Source organism: Macaca thibetana, chromosome 1, assembly GCF_024542745.1.
Source record: "Macaca thibetana thibetana isolate TM-01 chromosome 1, ASM2454274v1, whole genome shotgun sequence".
NCBI classification, from domain to species: domain Eukaryota; kingdom Metazoa; phylum Chordata; class Mammalia; order Primates; family Cercopithecidae; genus Macaca; species Macaca thibetana.
In genome coordinates, this window is record NC_065578.1 from 133590486 (window position 1) to 133615334 (window position 24849).

At 46.8% G+C, this 24849-nt stretch overlaps 1 protein-coding gene across 1 annotated transcript; it reads right to left on the reverse strand.

Annotated features, from left to right (window-relative positions):
* Positions 1–1681: 1681 nt before the first annotated feature.
* On the reverse strand, positions 1682–23695 carry F11R (F11 receptor). The gene is made up of 10 exons (XM_050760020.1): positions 23362–23695; positions 6750–6818; positions 6472–6579; positions 6083–6229; positions 5599–5801; positions 5328–5430; positions 5092–5199; positions 4842–4854; positions 4489–4537; positions 1682–4352 (listed from the first exon to the last, which is right to left on the reverse strand). The coding sequence occupies exons 1-10, from the start codon at positions 23423–23425 to the stop codon at positions 4317–4319; spliced, it is 900 nt and encodes a 299-aa protein (XP_050615977.1). The 5' UTR covers positions 23426–23695; the 3' UTR covers positions 1682–4316.
* Positions 23696–24849: the final 1154 nt, after the last annotated feature.

Genomic DNA, 24849 nt, shown 5'->3' on the forward strand with positions numbered 1-24849 from the left:
TAATGTTCTCTCTCCTCAAACCCACATACCCACCTCTACAAAAAATGTTAACTTCTGTTTCCAGCTCCTCCTCCTGCATTATTTTCCATTCTGGGTCACTGAGCAGGATATAGGTTACCCAACCTCCCCTCCCCAGGATCTTAATCCCAGAACTACCATTTGCCTAGGACTGGTTGTGTGAACTTAGGCAAATTCCTTAGCATTTCTCTGCCTCTCTTCCCATCTGAGAAACAGAGATAGTAATAATACCTAGTAAATAAGTTAACGGATGATAGTAGTAAGAAAAAATGAGCTGGGCACGATGGCTCATGCCTGTAATCCCAGCACTTTGGAAGGCTGAGGTGGGTGGATCACAAGATCAGGAGTTCAAAACCAGTCTGGCCAACATGGTGAAACCCCATCTCCACTAAAACTACAAAAAAAAATTATCCGGGCGTGGTGGCAGGTGCCTGTAATCCCAGCTGCTCGGGAGGCTGAGGCAGGAGAATCGCTTGAACTCAGAGCGCGAGGCTGCAGTGAGCTGAGATCGTGCCACTGCACTCCAGCCTGGGTGACAGAGTAAGATTCAGTCTAAAAAAAGAAAAAAAAAAGAAAAAAGAAAAGAAAAAATGTTCCATTTCATATCAGATTTCCATAGCTAGTACCAGAAAAGGGGTAATAAGCTGGAAAAGCTAAAGAATTGGATATTTTTTAATGTAAATTGTTTTTCTTCATTTGTCTACTTTATTAAGCTGTCTTCATGTACCAAGAAACATACTGTCCCCTCATTTAGAAACAGACTAACTCCATTTTCCTCCACTATCCCCTCCCCTATCCCTGTCCTTGAACTGTAGATCCTGTTAAGACAGGAAAAACAATGTTGGTCAAAGGGTACACGCTTTCAGTTACAAGATGAACAAGTTCTGAATATGTAAGATAGAACATGGGAGGTGATGTGGCTGGGTGCGGTGACTCATGCCTGTAATCCCAGCACTTTGGGAGGCCGAGGCGGGCGGATCACGAGGTCAAGAGATCGAGATCATCCTGGCCAACACAGTGAAACCCCGTCTCTACTGAAAATACAAAAACTAGCTGGGCATGGTGGCGCATGCCTGTACTCCCAGCTACTCGGGAGGCTGAGGCAAGAGAACTGCTTGAACCCAGGAGGTGGAAGTTGCAGTGAGCCAAGGTCGCACCATTGCACTCCAGCCTGGCAACAGAGCAAGACTCCGTCACAAAAACAAAAAACAAAAACAAAACAAACAAACAAAAAAAATCATGGGAGGTGATGTATGTGTTAATTGACCATGGCAATCATTACACAAATGTATATGCATATCAAACCATGTTGTATACTCTGAAGAAAATTAAAAAACGACAGGAACAACAAACACATCCTTAACACTCAATCATTTTATCCCAGAGTATGCTGAGTTCATGTCTCAGGGGAAACACCAAAATCCATGGAACTGCTCTCATTTTCTATCCCCTAAATGTCACTTTAACATAGGAAATGTCCATTTTGGGGTTATTTGCATTCAAACACAGGCCAATGAAAAAAGCTAAATTAAAATGTAATTATCAAGGTAATGGAAAGATATCCTAATCTCTTCATTAACAAGACTATCAGGAATATTTCGAATGTCCAATCACTCTAGGAGTCCCAATTCTCTTAAGGAAGAACTTCAGGATTTAAACAAACTCAATGTGAAAAATAAACATTTATTACAAAAATCAGTTTTGACATTTTAAAGTGAATGCAGACAAGGTGTTTTCCAGTTCAAAAGGTCTGTTGTAAGCTATAGAAGTAAATTCCAAGGCTGGTAATAACTGACTCATATTCTTCACAAGTGACCTAGACAACAAGGAACCATTCACCTCAAATTCACAGAGCCATGAATCACCTCTGCTTCCCCATGACCTTTTCCATATCCCTTCTACTGTCTCTTCCAACCATGACACAGAACTGAAACATACTTTAAAAATCTCATCCTTGGCTATGCACGGTGGCTCACACCTGTAATCCCACCACTTTGGGAGGCCGAGGCAGGTAGATCAAGAGGTCAGGAGTTTGAGACCAGCTGGACCAACATGGTGAAACCCTGTCTCTACTAAAAATACAAAAATTAGCCAGGCATGGTGGCATGCGCCTGTAGTCTCAGCTACTCAGGAGACTGAGGCAGGAGAATGGCTTGAACCTGGAAGATGGGTGATCACACCACTGTACTCCAGCCTGGGTGACAGAGTGAGACTCCGTCTTAAAAAAAAAAAAAACAAAACTCATCCTTACTGAACCATTTCATAAGCTCTACTTTGTCTAGTTGGATTTCATTTCTTCTGGAAAATTTATTTTTTATTGGCATGTGACCGTTAACCGATGGCTTCATTAGCATTTTGTTTTTCTTTTTGGATCCTTAATAGAAAACTCAGTTGTTAGGGATTTCCAAATAGGATAGGGCAAAGTGGCACTCAGTATATCCTCCACAGAAAGAAAGAAGCAAAATCAAGCCAAGAGGGCCCTTTATTTGTCCTCTTGCTAAGTTAATAGACTGGTGGGATGGTGGTAGATGCAGAAACAAAAATGTAAGGGCAAAGGGTCCAAATGGGGAGGAGGAAAGCAATGATAGCCAGGCCTGTCCTGCTCATTCGCGTTTATTCACATGCAGACCACCCATGATTTGGTCTTCAAATTTCTTCTGAACTCCACCCCACTAAATATAGTAGCAGTTACTACTTTACTACTAAAGCACTTGTTCTCCAAATGACCTGAGAAATCCCCCCGCCTCAGCTCTGGGACAGTAGTTCCTACAGCCATAGGGAGGTCTGTTAATGTACCTGGCTGGACAGGAGGTACAAGAGTAAGTACTTTCTCCTCTCACTTGGTGGAACAGGCCAAGGAGATCCCCCAAGTACAGCATCAGCTTCACCCTGAGTACCTTCCTCCAGCAAAGGAAGGCCTGGCCACAAGAGGGCTCTGGAATGAGGGCCTGAAATTCAGAAGCTCTGCCTTGAGATAAGAACCCGGAAGGGGCAGGACCAGGCACTGGGAACCAGCCTCAGGTTGCTGGGAAGCAAGGCTTGGTGGCATTTTCCTGTTGTACAAAGGAGCCCAGGAACCCTCAAAGACTTTTTCCCCTACTTACTTCCCACAAAAAGAGCCTTGACAAACCAAGGTTTTATTTCCAGCAACATCCAGCTGATAGAAACACACAGAAATACAATCTCACCAAAGAGCTAAGAAGCCCTCCAACACACGCCCAATTTCAGCATACAGCTAAGACCGCACAACACACACACAGGCTCAACAAAGAGCTAAGACCACTACACACATCTCCATAGCACCACGAGCACATCTCAAAAGGGTCTGTCCAATAGTTCCAGCCAAGGGAAGGGTGATGGCCTGAGCCACCAGCTCCAGCTTTCTTTTCTATTCTCTCTCCCTTTTTTTTTTTTTGAGATAGAGTTTCGCTTTTGTTACCAGGCTCCCGAGCAGCTGGGATTACAGGCATGTACCACCATGCCTGGCTCATTTTGTATTTTTAGTAGGGTTTCTCCATGTTGGTCAGACTGATTTTGAACTCCTGACCCCAGATGATCCACCTGCCTCGGCCTCTGGGATTATAGGCGTGAGCCACCACGCCCAGCCTCCAGTTTTCTTTTCTTTAGAGCAGTGGTTTTAAATATTTTTCACTTCACGTTCTCTGAAAATTTACTATGCTCTCCACAACAAGAGCTCCCATTTTCCACAGACACAGTCAATGTCAGGCGGCTTGTATTCAAGAGGAGGACAGGGCAGAGGGACTTCCCATGGGAAGACAGAACAGAGTGGGCCCCAGAGATGGAAGGACCCCAGTGTCATCACCAAACAACCATTTCAGCTGCTCTAGCCTCTAATCCCTACTCTAGAACAGCTGGCCCCGGTCCTCGGTACACAAGGAAAGAGCCCAGAACCAAGCTCAAGATCCCTATTTAAAGATCCCTGCCGGCCAGGTGGGCAGTTGAGTGCAGATTCCTGGGAGCCCCACCATTTTTGCTGTCTGTTTAGAAGGGAAGTCAATGGCATACCCAGGATTCCTGCCTGATCCCTCATAGAAATGGGGAATAAACACTTTAAACAAGTTCCAGGCCACTCAGCAGTGGTAGGAAAGGAAGGGAGAGAATGAAGGAGGAAGGGGCACATAGTTGACATTATTAAAAACACATCCTAAGAAGTAGGGAGCCGTGTGGGGTGTAGAAGACAAATAAGGCATCCTGTGAAACTACAGACATCAGGGGCCAGAGTCCGGTAGCACCTGAGTGAGGCAAGTGCAGATGACAGGCGGTGAGCCCGACCAGGCTCACACCAGGAATGACGAGGTCTGTTTGAATTCCCCCTGCAGAAATAAAACATCCGGTCAACTCTCAGTAGTCTTCTTTAGCTGATAATCCCCAAAACACATAAACATGGGCTAGAAATCTCCTCACTCCAGCCCCAGGTAGCCCACCCCTGCCCAGGGCAGGCATACTCACTTCACTTCGAGCACTAGGCTGGCTGTAAATCACCTTCTTACTCGAAGTCCTGTGAACAAGCCAGAAGACAGAGACACTCAGCCACCTAGGTGCTTATTACCTCTCCTTGCCAACTTTAAAGGCCAGAACCGAGAATGCTACAGAAGCACAGAGTGCGCAGCAGAAAGGCATGGGTGGGGGAAACAGGACAGGCCCAGGGCCAAGGGCACAGAGAAAGGGCTGGATATCCAGATGCCTTCCCTCCAAACTGGTTGCTTCTGCCTTCAACCCATTCCCCCGGGCCCACTTCAGCTTCAAACGGCATGCATCCCTGCTCTCAAACTTGGAGAACCCCAGGACAGCACCTCACTCACCCTTTCTTTGTTCCTGAAAGAGAAGAAATGGGATCATGAGTGACAGCAGGACAGAAGACAGCATGGCTTGGGAAGATGGAGGGACAGGCCTCATCTTCCCAAGGTGTGTGTTCGATGGGTGATCAGTGTTCCCCAGGGGACAACACCCACACACATGAGCACAGTATCAGGGTCAGTACTCAGATGACACCCATGCCAGGCCCTGGGATGGGGGCAGTACAAAGGAGAGCCTCTGGGGGCAGATACTTACTGTCAAAGTGGCCTCGGCTATAGGCAAACCAGATGCCAAAAATCAAGATTCCCAGGAGAATCAGGGTTACAAGGACAGCTGCCACGATGACCCCCACATTCCGCTCCACTGTGAGACACAAATGAGAAGTCAAGCACCAGGATACTCACTCACGGTACCAACAGGATCACCAATGGCAGGATGAAAAGCAGACGCCGATCCCCACCCCAGGTCTGGGCTCAAGCCCTAACTCTCACCAGCTTCCATGCGCACAGCATTTGATGTCATGGGTGTCCCATACCCATTCCGTGCCTCACAGCTATATTCTCCAGTATCAGAGGCTGACAGGGGATCAAAGACCTGAGGGAGGAAAACAAATTGGCTTCCTGCTTGAAGAAGCAAAATAGCCATTTTTTAATGTCTCCTGACGCCAAACCCAAGTTCACCCTGCTGCCTGTTCTTCCTCCCACTTTTTGGGGTTCTATAACTGCATGCCCCACACATCTTTCACCACCACCCCATCCATACCAGCTCTCCTGTTGTGGGATTCAGGACATAGGAAGAGTTGCTGAAGGCACGGGTACTCTTGGGATTCGTAGGCATCACAATCCCATCTTTGAACCAGGTGTATTCAGAAGGTGGGGAACCATCTTTTTCTGAGCATGTCAGCACTGCCCGGTTCCCAATGGTGGCAGAGGAGGGGATGCTAACTGTAGGCTTGGATGGAGGCACTGTGGAAGAGAAAGACAGAAGGTGCTGAGTACAGGGTGGGGGCTGCTTGAGTCTAAGTAACCAACTAGAATGGTACCCCCATCTACTCAGCTCAAGCCTCCCACCCTCACCATGCCCCTGGTTGCCACCTAACCAGGGCTTATCCCCTCTCTGGCAGCTCCAGGACTCTGAATAGCCCCACCTGTGGGCATTCTCACCATCAAAGAGCTCCAAAGCTCAGCAGAGCCTGCTATGGGAAGTAACTAACTCCAGGCCCACCCAGAAGATATGTGGCACATACCAAGCACGATGAGCTTGACCTTGACCTCCCCATAGTTGTTGCCGCCTTCCTCAGAGACCATACAAGTATATGTCCCGGTGTCCTCCCGTGTCACAGACTTGAAGGTGATACCACTTGGCAAGAAGGTCACTCGGTCCTCATAGGAAGCTACCACAAGAGGAGGCAAGGGCGAGGACAGAGTGAACTGGAGAGCTAAGGGAAGCTGATGAAGGGGGCATCCAAGGTACGCAAGTGCTCTCCTCTTCCCCCAGAAAGGGGAGTGGGAAGGCCATGAGGACTTGAGCCCCAGGGTATGCCCTGGGATAAGGGCACAAAGCCTGGATCGTAGAATCCAGGCATGATAACCCCTCCACAACCTAGGCAATCAGGAAGGAGGAGAAGCAACTCACCTGTGATCTTGTTATTATAGCAGACGAGTTTGGTGGTGTCTCCTTGGTCAAACTTCCACTCCACACGGGGAGAAGAAAAGCCCGAGTAGGCACAGGACAACTTCACAGCTGCAGACAGGGTCAAAATGAGCCGGAGGAGGAATCAGCAGCAAATACACGAGATGGGGAACAGCCCTAAACTGCAGGCTGGGCTGGGTGCTCTCTAGGTCCCCAGACGGCCGGCAACTACTCACCCTCACACCCTCGAGAGCCACCCTCCACAGCCCCTCCCAACTCACGATTATTCTCAGGAATTCTGACTTCAGGTTCAGAAGAGTGCACTGTAACACTGCCCAATGCCAGGGAGCCTGAGGAGAAAGAAAGAGGTGGGCCCTGTCAGGAGTGAGCAGAGAAATGCCAGGAAGAGGGAGGCACAGACCCAGCAGACAGGGCTTCTCCACTCACAGACCCTAAGCGGAAGGGATTCCAGACTCATGCTCCTCCTGACTCTCACACTTTGTCACCATGATCCTAAATGTCTTCTTTAAGTGCTTTTTGCTACAACTGCAGGCTAATACTTCTTTTATCAATGGAAATCTCTCAAATGCAGCTTCTTTTGCTTCTAATTTTTCTCCCTGTGACTCCCAATAATCTAATTAGATTTCTACTAGTCCAAGGGCAGCTTCCAGAATGACATTTCACCATTCAGAGAAAGCTTCTCAACAAATGATTGCAGCCACTTGTCAAGACAATCCTGGAAGGAAGCCAGCAGGGCTGGAGGCAAGGGATGGAAGGGAAGGGCAGAGCCATAATGAGGATAATAATAATACTCGACATTTGTGGAGCATGTGGTGCTTTTTAAAGTGTTTTTGCATACATTATGACACGCTGCATCATTTGATCCTGGAAACAAGCATGACAGATTGGCAAGGCGTGTATTATTATCCCGAGTTTACATGAGGAATTAAGAGTACAAGAAGTAAATGTGCCTAATGTCATACAGCTGGGGCCAGGCCCGGTGGCTCAGGCCTGTAAACCCAGCACTTTGGGAGGCCGAGGTGGGCAGGTTATGAGGTCAGGAGTTCGAGACCAGCCTGGCCAATATGGTGAAACCCCGTCTCTACCAATAATACAAAAATTAGCCGGGCGTGGTGGCACGCCTGTAGTCCGTTACTTGGGAGGCTGAGGCAGAAGAATCGCTTGAACCAGGGAGGCAGAGGTTGCAGTGAGCTGAGATCGTGCCACTGCCCTCCAGCCTGGGCAACACAGCGAGACTCAATCTAAAAAAAAAAAAAAAAAAAAAAATCACACAACTGGTTCTAAGGTGAAGCTGGCACTAGAAGTGGGTTCAGATCACCTCACTAGAATATTCTACTCGACAAACGGACAAAGAAAAGGTAGTGTGTGCTGGGTGGAGGGAGGGAGGAGCAAAGAGGCTAATTAAGTAATATGGGGGAGATGCATCAGGGTTCACGGGAGGGACCCACAAAGGTCAAATTAAGCAGCAGTGACGGCCGGGCACGGTGGCTCAAGCCTGTAATCCCAGCACTTTGGGAGGCCGAGACAGGCGGATCACGAGGTCAGGAGATCGAGACCAGCCTGGCTAACACGGTGAAACCCCGTCTCTACTAAAAATACAAAAAACTAGCCGGGCGAGGTGGCGGGCGCCTGTAGTCCCAGCTATTTGGGAGGCTGAGGCAGGAGAATGGCGTAAACCTGGGAGGCAGAGCTTGTAGTGAGCTGAGATCCGGCCACTGCACTCCAGCCTGGGTGACAGAGCGAGACTCTGTCTCAAAAAAAAAAAAAAAGAAGCAGTGACTAGGGATTCTGGGACCACACGGTGCAGCTACAAACCTGCACTTACACAATTATTCTCATTCACGTTTTCAAAGTCAAATTCATGAAATATCCTTTTATTCATAGCTTCAAGTCAGGACCCTGTCTTAGATAAATGTAGAATTCAAACACATTTGTTGAATTCAAGTACATTTTTCCTTTACTTAATTATGCACATAACTGAATATGGTCTCTTGACCTCTGAGATTCCCCTTCCTCTCTGAAATATGAAACAGATGTGCTCTAAAGTCCTTTAGGTTCCTTTTTAATTTTGGCATTGATGTTTAGACAATGTCTGTATACATGTATTTCAATCTGACATAATAATACTATGGGCCGGGTGCAGTGGTTCACGCCTGTAATCCCAGCACTTTGGGAGCCCGAGGCAGGTGGATCACGAGGTCAGGAGATCGAGACCATCCTGGCTAACACGGTGAAACCCCATCTCTACCAAAAAAAATACAAAAAATTAGCCAAGCGTGGTGGTGGGCACCTGTGGTTCCAGCTACTCAGGAGGCTGAGGCAAGAGAATGGTGTGAACCCAGGAGGCAGAGCTTGCAGTGAGTCGAGATCACACCACTGCACTCCAGCCTGGGCGACAGAGCCAGACTCTGTCTCAAATAAATAAATAAATAAATAAATAAATAAATAAATAAAACAACTTTATTTTTAAAAAAAATAACACTATGAATTAGTCCAGATAAGTATTCTCTCTCCCACTTTATAGATAAGAGACTCAAGATATAGGTTACTCCTATATCCTTTTTTTTCTCTTATTATACTTTTTTTTTTTTTTCTAAGACGGAGTTTCACTCCTGTTGCCCAGGCTGGAGTGCAATGGCGCTATCTCAGCTCACTGCAGCCTCTGCCTCCCAGGTTCAAGTGATTCTCCTCAGCTTCTCAAACACTGGGATTATAGGCACTTGCCACCACACCGGCTAATTTTTGTACTTTTAGTAGAGATGGGGTTTCGCCATGTTGGCCAGGCTGGTCTCAAACTCCCCCTGCAGCCTCCCAAAGTGCTGGAATTACAGGCTTAAGCCATGGCGACCAGTCTAATTTTTTTTTTTTTTTTTTTTTTTTTTTTTTTTTTTTTTTTTGAGACAGAATCTCACTCTGTCGCCCTGGCTGGAATGCAGTGGTGCAATCTTGGTTCACTGCAACCTCTGCCTCCCAGGTTCAAGAGATTCTCCTGCCCCAGCCTCCTGAGTAGCTGGGATTACAGGTGCCCACCACTACACCGAGCAAGTTCTAACTAGTTTTTTGTATTATTATTATTTTTTAAGATGGAGTTTCGCTCTAGTTGCCCAGACCAGAGTACAATGGCGCGATCTGGACCCTCCCAGGTTCAGGAGATTCTCCTGCCTCTACCTCCCTAGCAGCTAGGATTACAGGCATGCGCCACCATGCCCGGCTAATTTTGTATTTTTAGTAGAGACGGGGTTTCTCCATGTTGGTCAGGCTGGTCTCGAACTCCTGACCTCTGGTGATCCACCCGCCTTGGCCTCGCAAAATGCTGGGATTACAAGCATGAGCCACCGGGCCTGGCAATTTTTTGTATTTTTAGTAGAGACAGGGTTTCACCATGTTGGCCAGGCTGGATTTTTTTTTTTTAAGAGCTAGGGTTTTGCTACGTTGCCCAGGTTGGTCTAGAAATCCTGGCCTCAAGCAGTTCTCCTGCCTTGGCCTCCCAAAGTGCTAGGATTACAGATGTGAACCATCACGCCTGGCCATATAGCATGGTTTTCAAAAAAGAAGGGTATAGGCTGGACACGGTAGGTCACATCTGTAACCCCAGCACTTTGGGAGGCCAAAGAGGGCAGATCACTTGAGGTCAAGAGTTTGAGACCAGCCTGGCCAACATGGTGGCCAGGTGGCACGTGCCACCATGCCTGGCTAATTTTTTGTATTTTTAGTAGGAACAAGGTTTCACCATGTTGGCCAGGCTGGTCTCGAACTCCTGACCTCAAGTGATCCACCTGCCTTGGCCTCCCAAAGTACTGTGATTATAGGCCTGAGCCACCACACCCCACCTGCCCAGCTAACTTTTACAATTTTTTTGTAGAGACCAGGTCCCACTATGTTACCCAGGATGGTCTCAAATTCCTGAACTCAAGCAATTCTCCTGCCTTGGCCTCCCAAAGTGCTAGGATTACAGGCGTGAGCCACCATGCCTGTGGAAGTCTCTTACTCATCTCTCATTAAGAATGCTATTTGGCTGGGTGTGGCAGCTTAACAGCCTGTAATCCCAGCAGTTTCAGAGGCTGAGGCGAGCAGGTCATAAGGTCAGGAGTTTGAGACCAGTCTGGCCAATACGGCGAAACCCCATCTCTACTAAAAATACAAAAATTAGCAGGGCATGGTGGCAGGCACCTGTAATCCCAACTACTCAGGAGGCTGAGGCAGGAGAATCGCTTGAACCTGGGAGGCAGAGGTTGCCGTGAGCCAAGATCGCACCGCTGCACTCCAGCCTGGGTAACACAGCAAGACTTGGTCTCAGAAAAAAAAAAAAAAAAAAAAGGGGTAGGGGCACTTCTGTTCCAAAGCTGTCTGTGGGATAGGCTGAGGTCTCACCGGGACTACAACACAAACTTGGCCTCTCCCTCTGTCCAATCTTGCTTCCTTCCCCTCCTTTCCATGGGCGTGGATCCCAAGTGCACCCCCTAATAAATGTCTTGTATGATTATTGACATCTCAGAGTCAGCTTCCCAAGAACCCAACCTATGGGTTGGGTTATTAGCAGCATCTAATTAGACTAAAAACTAGCCTTTGAAATCAACACACATATACACACAAATCACAACATATGAATTTTATGGTTGTTCCTCCACCACTTCTGGGTTTAGCTAAAGTTCTTTGTTGAGTCCTCTCAGATCATCACATTCACACCACATATATACACAAACACATTGGGCTACAGGCACATTAACCTTTTCTTCATTAATCCTCACTGCCATCACCTGGTCTGGGCTTCTGTTCTTTTGTTTCGAATACATGAACCTCCGCCTTAGTGTCCTCCCACCCACCTCTGTTGCAGGATTAACTATGTCTGCCTGTGGCCTAACTGTGCCAATTCTCCCAAGGTCTACTGTGATGGCCTATCACATCATGAGTCAAGGCCGGCCTTACCACCATGCCTTTCCCATTCACCAGAGGACACCTCAGCCATTCTGGTCCACATTCCCCTTCTCATTCTTGAACAGGCCCCTAGAACCAGACTGCCTGCGTTCAAATCCCAGCTCTGGGCTGGGCGCAGTGGCTCACGCCTGTAATCCCAGCACTTTGGGAGGCGAAGCAGGTGGATCACCTGAGGTCAGGAGTTCGAGACCAATCTGGCCAATATGGCAAAAATCCATCTCTACTAAAAAAATATATATATATAAATTAGCCGGATGTGGTGGCACATGCCTGTAATCCCAGCTACTTGGGAGGCTGAGGCAGGAGAATCACTTGAACCTGGGAAGCAGAGGTTGCATTAAGCTGAGATCGTGCCATTGCATTCCAGCCTGAACAAGAAGAAACTCTGTCTAAAGGCCAGGCGCAGTGGCTCATGCTTGTAATCCCAGCACTTTGGGAGGCCAAGGCGGGTGGATCACCTGAGGTGGGGAGTTCGAGACCAGCTTGACCAACATGGAGAAACCTCGCCTCTACTAAAAATACAAAATTAGCCACACGTGGTGGCACATGCCTGTAATCCCAGCTACTCAGGAGGCTGGGGCAGGAGAATTGCTTGAACCCAGGAGACAGAGGTTGCAGTGAGCCAAGATCGCGCCATTGCACTCCAGCCTGGGCAACAACAGAGAAACTCTGTCTCAGAAAAAAAAAAAAAAAAAAAAAAAAAAAAAATTCCCAGCTCTGTTACTTACTAGGTTATGTGACCTGAACAAGCCACTTGGCCTCTTCAAATCTCAGTTTACCCATCTGTAAAATGGGGATAATAACAGTTTCTACATCAAAGGGCTGTTTTGAGGACTAACCAAGCTAATACTGTACAAATAAAGTGCTTAGAGCAGTGTCTGAACAGGAAACCCCAAATAAGTATATTTTATGATTATCATCTGCTCATAGGCCCTTCTGTACACATACTTCTTTCTGACTTCAATGTTTTCTTCAACAAGACATATAAATAAAGCCTGAAAAGTACCTACTCCAGCCCACCAAACCACATCTCCCCCGTCATTGCAGCTGCCTTGGAAAGGCGGCCCCTTCTCTAGAACCTTCACAGATGGACCAGCAGAGCTAGGAGTTTGCTCTCACTGAATCCAATCTGTATCAGGACACTCACAGTTTCCCTGCCCATCCTCCTCATCTATTTTATATTTTCCCTTGCCTTCTCACAGCCCCCCTTTTGCACTTAACCTTGGGCCCATACATACCATACTGTACACACACATACAAATGTCCTACTGATGTACATGGTAAACCAAAATAGAAGGAAATTCCATCCTTTCCATTGTCAAGTTTAATTTTCTCTAAGTTCACAACAAGAAAAGCCACAAAGTTAAAGGCATCAATAGATTTTTGGCCTGCTCAGGTTTTGGGCCCATGTATAGAAAGTCCATTCTCCGGCCAGGCGCGGTGGCTCACGCCTATAATCCCAGCACTTTGGGGGGCCGAGGCAGGCAGATCACAAGGTCAGAAGATTGAAACCATCCTGGCTAACACAGTAAAACCCCATCTCTACTAAAAATACAAAAAATTAGCCAGGCGTGGTGGCAGGCGCCTGTAGCCCCAGCTACTCGGGAGGCTGAGGCAGGAGAATGTCATGAACCTGGGAGGTGGAGCTTGCCGTGAGCCAAGATGGCACCACTGTACTTCAGTCTGTGCAACAGAGCGACACCCTTCTCAAATAAAAAAAAAGAAAAGGAAAGAAAAAAAGAAAGTCCATTCTCCATCCCACTACTGGATGAAGTGCTAGCATTTATTGAGCACATACTGTATTTGAGGCACTGTTGCAAGCATATTATATGTGATATCATTTAATCCCTGCAACAGCCTTTAGAGTTAGGTGATTCTATTGTTATCACCCATATTTACATGGGGAAACTGAGGCCCAGAGTAGTTAAGTAGCTTGGCCAAGGCCACACAGTAAGTGGTAGTGCAGATTCACACCAATGCGGTCCAACTGCAGAGGCTATACAATGCTACACTACACTATACAGCCTTCCTTAAAATGCAAATCTGACATGTCCTTTAAGCTTTTGATGATTCTACATTGCTTATATCATAAAATCCAAATTTTTCTGCAAGCTAAGAAAGTTCCAATAATCCCTATATTCTGCCAAACACCCACCTCCCTCTCTCCCTACTAGAAGTGCTGGAAGAAAGTTCCAGCACTATCTGACCTTTTGATAAGGTTATCATCTTCATCACCCACTCTACTGTTGCAATTTACCCTCTAGCAATACAAAACTACTTAAAATTCCTAGCAAAGACTGGGCTGTTTCACAATCTCTGCCTTTGCTCATGCTATTTCTGCTATGTGGAACACCCTTTTCCCCTCTTTATCTGGGCAGCAGTATTCATCCACATTATTTTCTGGAAAACGACCTCCCACATGCCCAGTCCTCACCATAGCCTCACCTAAGCCTCTTTCCTAGGCTTTAATTATCCCATGCAAAACACTGTCAAAGCAATTCCTACATTATAATGACATCATCTGTGTACAAGTATGTCTCCCATGGTAAACCCCAAGCGAAACGGGACCATGTGTTAATATTCTGAGTATCCCACACTTAGCATAATAAAACTGGTACCAGTTGACGTTTAGTAAATGTTTGCTCAGCCTGGGCAACACAGTGAGACCCCCATCTCTACCAAAAAAAAAAAAAAATTAACCAGCTGCAGTCACGCATGCCCACGAATACTGAGGACACTGTAGGATGTAATTCCTGGAAACTACTATGTACCTGAATAATAATAATGAAACAACCATGGCAAATAGTATTTTCCAAAACAGCCACATGTATCTGTATATTTATCTCCTCCCCCATGCTCTACTTACATTGTGACTGAGGTGGAATCTAAGTTAAGTTTCCTCCCCATGGGCCCAGCGAGGTGGCTCACGCCTATAATCCCAGCACTTTGGGAGGCTCATGTGGGTGGATTGCTTGAGGTCAGGAGTTTAAAACCAGCCAGGCCAACATGATAAAAATTACAAAAATTAGCCAGGCATGGCGCATACCTGTAGTCCCAGCTACTTGGGAGGCTGGAGTACCACTTGAGCCCAGGAGGTGCAGGTTGCAGTGAGCGGAGATCGTGCCACTGTACTCTAGTCTGGATGAAAGAGCAAGACTCTGTCTCAAAAAAAAATGTTTCCTCCCCATGAATCTGGCAGGGTCTTATGACCGCCAATGGCATAATAGTAGAAGTGGCAAATTATTAAGGTTGGGCCTTACATGCATTTTCTCACTAAATTCTAAAATAAATAAATAAATAAATAAATAACCCTATGAGACAAGTACTATTGAAGTACTATCATTACCATTTCATTTTACAGATGAATAAACTGAGGCTTAGAACAGTTGACCCAGGCCAGGCACAGTGGCTCACACGTGTAATCCCAGAACTTTGAGAGTCCAAGGCGGGAAGATCACGAGGTCAGGAGTTTGAGACCAGCCTGGCCAACGTGGTGAAACCCCATCTCTACTAAAAATACAAAAATTAGCTGGGCATGATGGCAGGCGCCTGTAATCCCAGTTACTCGAAAGGCTAAGGCAGGAGAATCACTTGAAGCCGAGAGGTGGAGGTTGCAGTGAGCCAAGATTAAGCTGCTGCACTCCAGCCTAGGTGACAGAGTGAGACTCCGTCTCAAAAAAAAAAAAAAAAAATCCAAACCATATGGCTACAAATAGCAAGGTAGGAATCTTAACCCAACTCTGCCTGATTTTGAGGCTCTAAAACTATTATGCTATATGTAACTTTATTGGACAAGCAAGGAAATCCCATGTATCTTTCAAGATCCTGTTCAAATGTCCATTGATCTGTTATACCTTTCCTCAGTCAAAATTAATCTCACCCCAATTTCTAGGCATATAACCTAAGAAAACAATCAAAGGTAGGCACAGTAGCTCATGCCTATAATCCCAGCACTCTGGGAGGCTGAGGCGGACGGATCACTTGAGGTCAGGACTTTGAGACCAACCTGACCAACATGGTAAAACCCCATCTGTACCAAAAATACAAAAATTAGCTGGGCATGGTGGCAGGCACCTGAATCCCAGCTACTTGGTAGGCTGAGGCAGGAGAATCACTTGAACCTGGAGGTGGAGGTTGCAGTGAGTTGAGATTATGCCACTGCACTCCAGCCTGGGCGACAGAGTGGGACTCCGTCTTAAAAAAAAATAAAATAAAATAAAAAGGATCCATGTACAAGAATAATTTAACGTTATTTAAGTTTTATTGTTTGTTTTTTTGGAAACAGAGTCTTGCTCTGTTGCCCAGGCTGGAGTGCAGTGGTGCGATCATGGCTCACGGGAACCTCCGTCTCCCAGGTTCAAGAGATTCTCCTGCCTCAGCCTCCCAAGTAGCTGAGATTACAGGCACACACTGGGCATGGTATGCCCAGCTAATTTTTATACTTTTGATAGACACGGGGTTTTATCACATTGGCCAGTGATCCTCAAGTGATCGGCTTCAAGTAATCCGTCTGCCTCAGCCTCCCAAGGTGCTAGGATTACAGGCATGAACCACCATGCCCAGCCAATTTAATGTTATTTAGTATAGCAAAGAAAAAAGAGAAATCTAAATGCCCAACAAAAGATGAATAAGTAAATTATGATATAGCCATACTTTAGGAATATTATAGAAAGGACCTTATTTAAAGTATATTTTGGGTCAAGTGGTGGCTCACACCTGTAATCCTAACACTTTGGGAGGCCAAGGCAGGTGGTCAGGAGTTCAGGAACAGCCTGGCCAAGATGGTGAAACCCCATCTCTACTAAAAATACAAAAAAATTAGCCAGGTGTGGTGGCGGGCGCCTATAATCCCAGCTACTTAGGAGGCTGAGGCAGAGAATTGCTGGAGCCCAGGAGGTGGAGGTTGCAGTGAGCCAAGATTGTGCCACTCACTGCACTCCAACCTGAGTAACAGAGCGAGATTCCATCTCAAAAAAAAAAAAAGTATATTTTGTAGGAAATATAGACATATATCACACATTAATTCAAAAAGACTAGCATGAAACACCAGTAATAAGTGTTTATCTCTAGATAATAGAATTACATGTGATTTTATTTTCTCCATAGTCCTTTGCATTTTCCTATTTTTCTACATTGAGCATGTATCACTTTTTTTAACAAAAAGAAAAAACTTATCTTTTTAAAAAGTTACTCTCTTCTCCTCTATGCTCCCAAAACATTCTGTACTTTGTTGACAGCCCGTGGCACACGCTGCTCTGTACTCTACCTAGTCAATATGTGTCTGCAGTTTCTTGAGTTCTGCTTGTATCCTTCCCCAGCTCCCAGCACTACACTTTGCACAGAGGAGGTGCTCCATGAACTGCACCAAAGCACTGCTGAGGTGAGAAAATGGTCACAGAAGGCAGAGGCGTCCAGACTCTTAACAGAACCCACCAACAACCATCTCTTGTACATGAAGGGTCAGGTCAGACCCATAACAGAAAAGGACCTACTTCCTTCCACTACTTTACTAAGAAACCTTTAGTTTTTTTCTAGATATCCTGTTAATTATTAGAATTTTCTGGCCAGGTGCAGTGCAGCAGCTTATGCTTACAATCCCAGCACTTTGGAAGGCCAAGGTGGGAGAATCACTTGAGCCCAGGAGTTCAAGACCAGCCTGAGCAACATAGAAAGATCCAATCTCTATGTCTCAGGGATATCAATAAAAATAAAAGAAGAAATACAACATAAAAAAGAATAAAAGAAATTTTAAAAAGAGAGAGGCTCTGATCTCTATAAAAATAAAAGAAAAAAAGAATTTTCTTTGAGTTGCTTGAGTGTTGAGTTTGAATTTATTTATCTATTTATTTATTTATTTATTTATTTTGAGACAGAGTTTTTGCTCTTGTCGCTCAGGGTGGAGTGCAATGGCGTGATCTTGGCTCACTGGAACCTCCACCTCCTGGGTTCAAGCAATTCTCCTGCCTCAGCCTCCTGAGTAACTAGAATTATAGGCACCTACCACCACGCCCAGCTAATTTTTGTATTTTTGGTAGAAATGGGGTTTCACCATGTTGGCCAGGCTGGTCTGGAACTCCTGACCTCAGGTGATCCACCCGCCTCAGCCTCCCAAAGTTCTGGGATTACAGGCGTGAGCCACCGCGCCCAGCCAATTTATTTATTTTGAACTTTAATTTTATGCTCAGGGGTACATATGCAGGTGTGTTATACAGATGAACTACATGTCATGGAGGTTTGGTGTAAAGATTATTTCATTACCCTGCTAATAAGCATAGTACCCAAAAGGTAGTTTTTCTATCCTTACCCTCCTCCCATCCTCTACAACTCAAGTAGGCCCTGGTGTTTGTTGTTCATTTAAAAAAGAAGAAGAAAAAAGAAGAGGAGGGGGCAAAAGAGGGAAAACAGCCAGTCTCTCTGGTTTTCTCTAATAATTCATCCAATCTTCCCTCTGGACATATGAGACTCTCAAGACCCTCCAGTTGCCAGGGAGCCAGAGCCCTGCAATATGAAGGATGAGTCAGGGCTTCCTCACCCCACCAGCTATAGCATACCCAGTTTAACTTCATGTTTTCCCCCTAATCTCTAGCACAGTGCTCAGAATATAGTAAACACCAATGTTTGCTGGATTAACAAGTGAATTTCACATTGCAATATAATTAGAACCTGGACCTCCACCCTGGTTTTCCCCTTCCTCCCCACCACTCAGCCTGTAGAGTCTGAAGTAACTCTCATAAGAGTTGGCCTCCCCGTAAAGATCAAGAAGCTCCACTGCACCAGGGAAGTTTCACAGCTGACAGGGCCTTTCCAGGGGTTGCGGTAGAACAGTTAAGGAATGCGTGGGCAAGAGGAAGGCTCTGTGAGGCCAACAACAGGTGGGCTATGTCTAAACAGCCATCCTTGGCTGCACTTTCAGTGATGTCAATCAGCTGGCTCGGGCCCTCTGAGGATAGCAGAAAGTGGTAATGGCAGGGTAAGACAGGAGCGCTTTCACTCCCTGGCTCCCTCCTGCCCGCTCTGCAGAATTTCCGGTTCTACCTGTTCAGCTCCCCAGCCACCCCATCTTCCCAGTGCAAAGGAAGGTTGAGCCTGCCTACCCAGGACTTACTTCAGGGGCCCGGCATCCACTTCCTGCCAGCCAGCTGCTTCCTCCTGTTCCACCCCTACATTGTGAAACAAATGACGCAGCTGGACTTTAGACAGAAACCCTGCTTATCAGGGAGTCCAGGCAGATGAACTCTGGGTTTTCAATGCCAGGAAAACCCCAGCGTGCGTCTACTCTCACAGTATGTGTTCACTCATACTGCTTTCCACAACCCTCACACAATAGTGAAACCTCATCCTCAATTACGTTGGACGCAAGGTCATCCAGGTCTTTCCTGAATCTCTGAAACAGAAATTGGTTTGAGTTTAGAGATCCCCAGGGTCTCTAGTCAAACCTAACAGATGTGATAAACAAGTCTCATTATTCCTATCACATAAAATGTGCATAGCATTTAAATCTATTTTTGGGTGTGGTGGAAATGTGTGTTGCCCATTTATGTGTCCATAGAACAAGTGCACATTGAACTCAGCTGACTTGGAGGGGGTGGGATGTATCCTAACAGTCAAGGCCACAATCCCTAGAAACCAATATGGGCCAGGTGTGGTGACTCATACCTGTCATTCAGCATTTTGAAAGGCTGAGGCAAAAGGATCCCTTGAAGCCAAGAATTCAAGACCAGCGTGTACAACATAGTAAGACCCTGTCTATACTAAAAAAATTAAAAATTAGCCAGGTATGGCTTACCACTCACGCTTGCCTATAGCCTCAACTATTCAGGAGGCTAAGACTGGAGGATTGCTTGAACCCAGGAGGTCAAGGCTGCAATGAGGCCAGGCACGGTGGCTCATGACTGTAATCCCAGCACTTGTGGGAGGCCAAGGAAGGTGGATCACTTGAAGTCAGGAATTCAAGACCAGCTTGGCCAAATGGTGAAACCCCATCTGTACTAAAAATACAAAAATTAGCCAGGCCTGGTGGTGCACGCTTGTAGTCCCAGCTACTCGGGAGGCTGAGGCAGGACAATCACTTGAACCTGGGAGGCAGAGCTTGCAGTGAGACAAGATCACGCCACTGCACTCCTCCCTGGGCAACGCAGCAAGACTTTGTCTCAAAAAAAAAAAAGGCTGCAGTGAGCTATAATCATGCCACTGTACTCCAGCCTGGGCAACAGAGTGAGACCCTGTTTCAAAAAACAACAACAACAAAACGAAACCCCATGATATATATACATATAAGCAAGATGTAGAATATATGTAGTATGCCTCTTTTTGTGTCAGAAAGGGGAGAAAAAACAAGTTTTATTTACATATACTTGTATCTGTAAAATGGAACACTGAAAAGAAACATAAGAAACTATTGGGGTTCAGGGGCCGGGCGCGGTGGCTCACGCCTGTAATCCCAGCACTTTGGGAGGCCGAGGTGGGCGGATCACGAGGCTGGGAGATCGAGACCACCCTGGCTAACACGGTGAAACCCCATCTCTACTAAAAATACAAAAAATTAGCCAGGCATGGTGGCGGGCACCTGTAGTCCCAGCTTCTTGGTAGGCTGAGGCAGGAGAATGGCATGAACTCGGGAGGCGGAGCTTGCAGTAAGCTGAGATGCACCACTGCTCTCCAGCCTGGGTGACAGAGCTAGACTCCGGCTCAAAAAAAAGAAACTATTGGGGTTTGGGGTGAACAGCAGCAATGTGGGAATGAGATACCCCACCGCTTTGATATCATTTTAATTATAACACCGTGTCAATTAACCTCTTCTAAATAAATATTTTTTTAAAAAATCACAGTAGCTCTATCTTGAATCAGAACTGGGCTGGAGACTCCACAAGCCATGATCACAAAGGAACTGAAAAGCAACATCGTGAGGTAAAAGTGGTTTGGAGTGGCCGGGTGCAGGGGTTCACGCCTGTAATCCCAGCACTTTGGAAGGCCTACGCAAGAGGATCACTTGAAGTCAGGAGTTCAAGATCAGCCTGGCCAACATGGTGAAACCCCATCTCTACTAAAAATACAAAAAATTCGCCAGGCATGGTGGTGCCTGCCTGTAGTCCCAGCTGCTGGGGAGGCTAAGGCAGGAGAACCAATTGAATCCGGGAGGTGGAGGTTGCAGTGAGCCAAGATCATGCTACTGCACTCCAGCCTGGGTAACAGAATGAGCCTCTGTCTCAAAAAAAAAAAAAAAAAAAAAAAAGTGGTCGAGAGCCAGAAGGCAAAGACTAAAGGGCACTGGAATTCCACTGCCACTCTTTTCCTAATTTCAGGTAGAACTAGGAAGTGCCAGTCACCATTTTCTAGTTTGGAGGGAACAATTCACTCCTGGGAGTAGAAGTAGAGGAAAGGAGGAGTAACTCACCAGTCTACAGTTTTGAGGTATGCCTGCCCCTGAAAGGGCAAAGCTAGAAGGGCTTGAGTCAGAAACATCAGTAGGAAACACCGGGACTCAGAGAATGACCCAGATGCAGGGCAATTCTGCCCTGCCCACCCGGAACTCCTCAGTGGTGATACCACACTCATGACAAGGGTGGGACAAGTATTACTCCTATTTTACAGATGAAAAGACTGAGCTACTGCCTAAGATCACAAACAGGGCAGAGAGAAAGCCAAGCTAGAACGCAGGTGTGGCGGCCCGGCTCCCATTTCCATCCTCATTTACACTAACCAAATGACTCCCCTCCCCCAAGCCCACCCCAGATCTAGCCTGATTTAAAAGTTACAAGGTCAGTTCCTCCATTCCCTGGACATGTCACTTCCCAGGACCCACTGTCCTAACAGGCTAATGCGACATCATCTCAGGTTCCCTCTGCACTACTGTGGCTTGGTTCCCTGAAGACACCTCCAAGCTCAAAATGGTGCTATCACAACCCTTCCAGTGCCAGTATATGATTATTTTAGGATTATCATAAATAATATAGGAAATTAGAAGAAGAAAAAAGAAAGGAAGCAGTGGCAAAGGATAGGGAGGAAGCAGCTCCAGGAAACTTTTAAGCCTGACAAATACTGTCATAGACAAAAACTGTTACAAATACAGTCACTCACCCAGAAGAAACTTCTGGGCTTAGGGGAAAAATACTGGCACAGTACAAAGGTTGGAAAAACCTTTAGTGCCAGAACCACATAACCAAAAATTAACTATGGTTGTCACTAGCAGTTCTAAAATACAAGCCGAAGTAAAATAGGCAAGGGGTAGGGAAAAAAGGGAAAATAAAGAAAAGGGAAATCGAAGAGTAGAATAAAAGGGAGACATGGCCAGGTGCGGTGGCTCACACCTGTAATCCCAACACTTTGGGAGGCCGAGGCTGGTGGATCACCTGAGACCAGGAGTTCAAGACCATCCCGACCAACATGGTGAAACCCCGTCTCTAGTAAACACAAAAAAAATTAGCCGGGCGTGATGGTGCATGCCTGTAATCCCACCTACTCCGGAGGCTGAGGCAGGAGAATTGCTTAAACCTGGAAGGCGGAGGTTGCCGGTGAGCCAAGATGGCGCCATCGCACTCCAGCCTGGGCAAAAAAAAAAAAAAGGAGGCGGGGGAGACATGAATGAAGAAGCTAGTAGGCAAGTAAGTTTAAAGGTAAGACAGACATTAGATTCTGAAGCAGTATCCCAAACAGATCTTGTGCTACAGGGTGCCTGAGATGCTGGATCCAAAAATGGAAAAAGGAAAAGCAAGTCAAGAGGGTTTGGTTCCATTCCCAGGTTCCACCCCTAACTCTATTGTCAACCTGGAAGTCATTTCCCCTCTTGGACCTGTTTCCTTATCAGTAAAATACAAAGAGGACGAGATATGCCTCTGGTCCAATCTCCCCCAAGGGTTTATGTTGTGATAAGGTACAAATGAGCAGTCAATTCATCTAAGGGCAGGGAATCTACAGACACCAGTACTGATTGTAATCATTCATTTATTTAACACTTTCTAAAAAAAGAACCTTGGGGGTGAGGGGAGACTCATGTAGAACACATACTGGCACAACTACCCACACAAGGACACGCACGCTCAAGAATCAGACAGATAAACACACAGGTGATGCCACAGGTTGACTAACGCACAAACCAACCGACGACACGCTCAGCCCCACACAAACACATCTAGAGACAGAGGCATGCCCTAGCAAGTGAGCCTCATTGTTCCTCAGGAAAGGGAGTTTACAAAGGAAACAAAAACTCTCATACACAGCCAGTGGGAGGGCAGAGCTCTGGCTCTGATGAGAATCAAGCCAACCAACAGATACACTCTCCCCCTGGGAAGAGTCAACAACACGTATTAAGGACTCCTGAGGTAGTTATTCCAGAAAGGAACTTCGCTGGAACCTCTGCTGCGCTTAGAGAAATTTCAGGTTTCTATTGCATTTCCTCTTTAGACTGTGCACCCAGACATTTTCCCAGAGCAATGGCCGCAATCCAAAGATTCAGAAGAGCCAGAGACTCCTTCAGCAAAAGCTAGGGAAAGAGACTTCCACCCTAGACCACTGCCATTCGATTTTCTCCGAGGACCCTTAAGGAGCCAAGGCTCCCGGTTGCGCAGCGGGGTTCGTGGGTGCGCGTTGGAGGGGCAGGCTAGCCCTTCCCAGGGGCGTGTGGAGCGCGCGCTGGGTAGATGAGTGTGGAAGGGTCTTTGGCCTGACGGCCCTCTGCAGTGAGGACGAGGAGTGTACCTCTGGTGTGTGCAGCGTGAGGGGTACGGTCACAACTCACCAGTGTGGGGGAGGGGAGCCAGCCACTCACCCAGCTGTGAGAGTGGTGAAAGAGGGACCAGCCAGGGGTGGAAAAGAGAATTAGGAGAGCGAGGTAGGAAGGTTTCTGAGCTCCTCCCCTCCCGCGGGCTAGGGGCGTGGGGAGAGGCTTCCTCCAACCTCCGACCCGACCGGCCGATTCCTCCCGAAACTCCGGGAACTTACACAACAGGATCGCCAATATGAAGAGGTGCAACAGTTTCCTGTCGGCTTGCGCCTTTGTCCCCATCGCGATCAGGCTCCCGGTACAACAGCCGCCGACGGGCTCCTGGGAACAGACACAGCTCCGCAGACTTCAGCGCTGGGACTGAGAACCAGCCGCCAGGTGGAGCCCCGCCTGGCCCCGCCCTCCGCGGCTTATTGGCCAGCTCCCCACCCCGGCGCGTTCCGATTGGAGTAAGGAACCGCCGCTCTTCAGAGCGAGTCACCTCCGCCAGGTGTTACCCTGCCGCCACTCCCCGCCTCGGCGCACTGCGCCTTTCCCCACCTGAGCTGCCTCTGATTGGCCCAGGAGACTGTCGCGTCAGGAGACGAATGCCGCACCTTCAGCAGGTGACGGCCCCCTGATTGGTTGGTGTTCCTGAAGTAGGGACTTCCTGACTGACTGGGTTCTCAGTAGGAGCTGGAGGGCTGAGAAGTACCTCTAAGGAGGAAGTAGGGAAGGCATTCGTGGTGTGGGATTTATGGAGAGGGCTTGGTTTGTGATTTTGCGTTTGTTTGAATGTAAGTTGCTTGGTGCAACTGCACCTGCAGTTTGGTGCTGCAGAAACTTTGGGCCTGCCTCTTGGCAAGTGAAAACCACATATTAACATGGGAGGGCGGGGGAGAAGACCGGGAGAGAAATGGAATGTTACCTTGACACCATCTCCAAACTGTTCCTCTGTCCACCCCACCGGCAGCATTCACAGGCTTTGAGAGATGAGCTGCGCTGGGAGGAAGAAAGGGAAAAAACAAGGGAAAGGGAGCACTCAATTGGAAAATGGGAGCCTGGTCAGTATAGTCCCAGCTACTTGGGAGGCGGAGGTGGGAGGATGACTTGAGCCCGGAGGCGGTAGTTGCAGTGAGCCTAGATCGCGCCATTGAACTACAGCCTGGGCGATAGAGCCAGACCTTGTCTCAAAAAACAAACAACAACAAAAAATTTTTTAAACCCACAATAATACGATTTGAGAAAAGCGGAATGACGTTATCTCAAGAAGAAAGTTAAACAGATGTACACAAAACACACCCAGATGATACAAACTGAGCTGAACAGGTTCTATAAACATCTTTGGGTGACTGTGGATATGTCCTTTACACATATTTGATCTGTGAACAGGTCCCTACATTTCAGAATTATTTGTTTTCTCACTGTGACTAATAGTTGTGTGCTGACTAAGCCGCCTTTTTTCTATAGACGATGTTGATACTCAAACTTTGTTAATATTTATATTGTTACATCATTTTTAATTGACATTCATGCTCAACACCTTTGCTAGTTGTAGTTTCTATTTTACGATGATTTAATTTTAACTGTACTAAGTATATGCAGACTGTGGAAAAAAACTTCCTTAGCATTACCTCATTGCAAGTGAAAAGCCCACATTTTTATCCAAAAGAATGATATTGTTTGACATTTTGCCTTTTTCACCTTTGCTCTCATTCCTTTGTCCC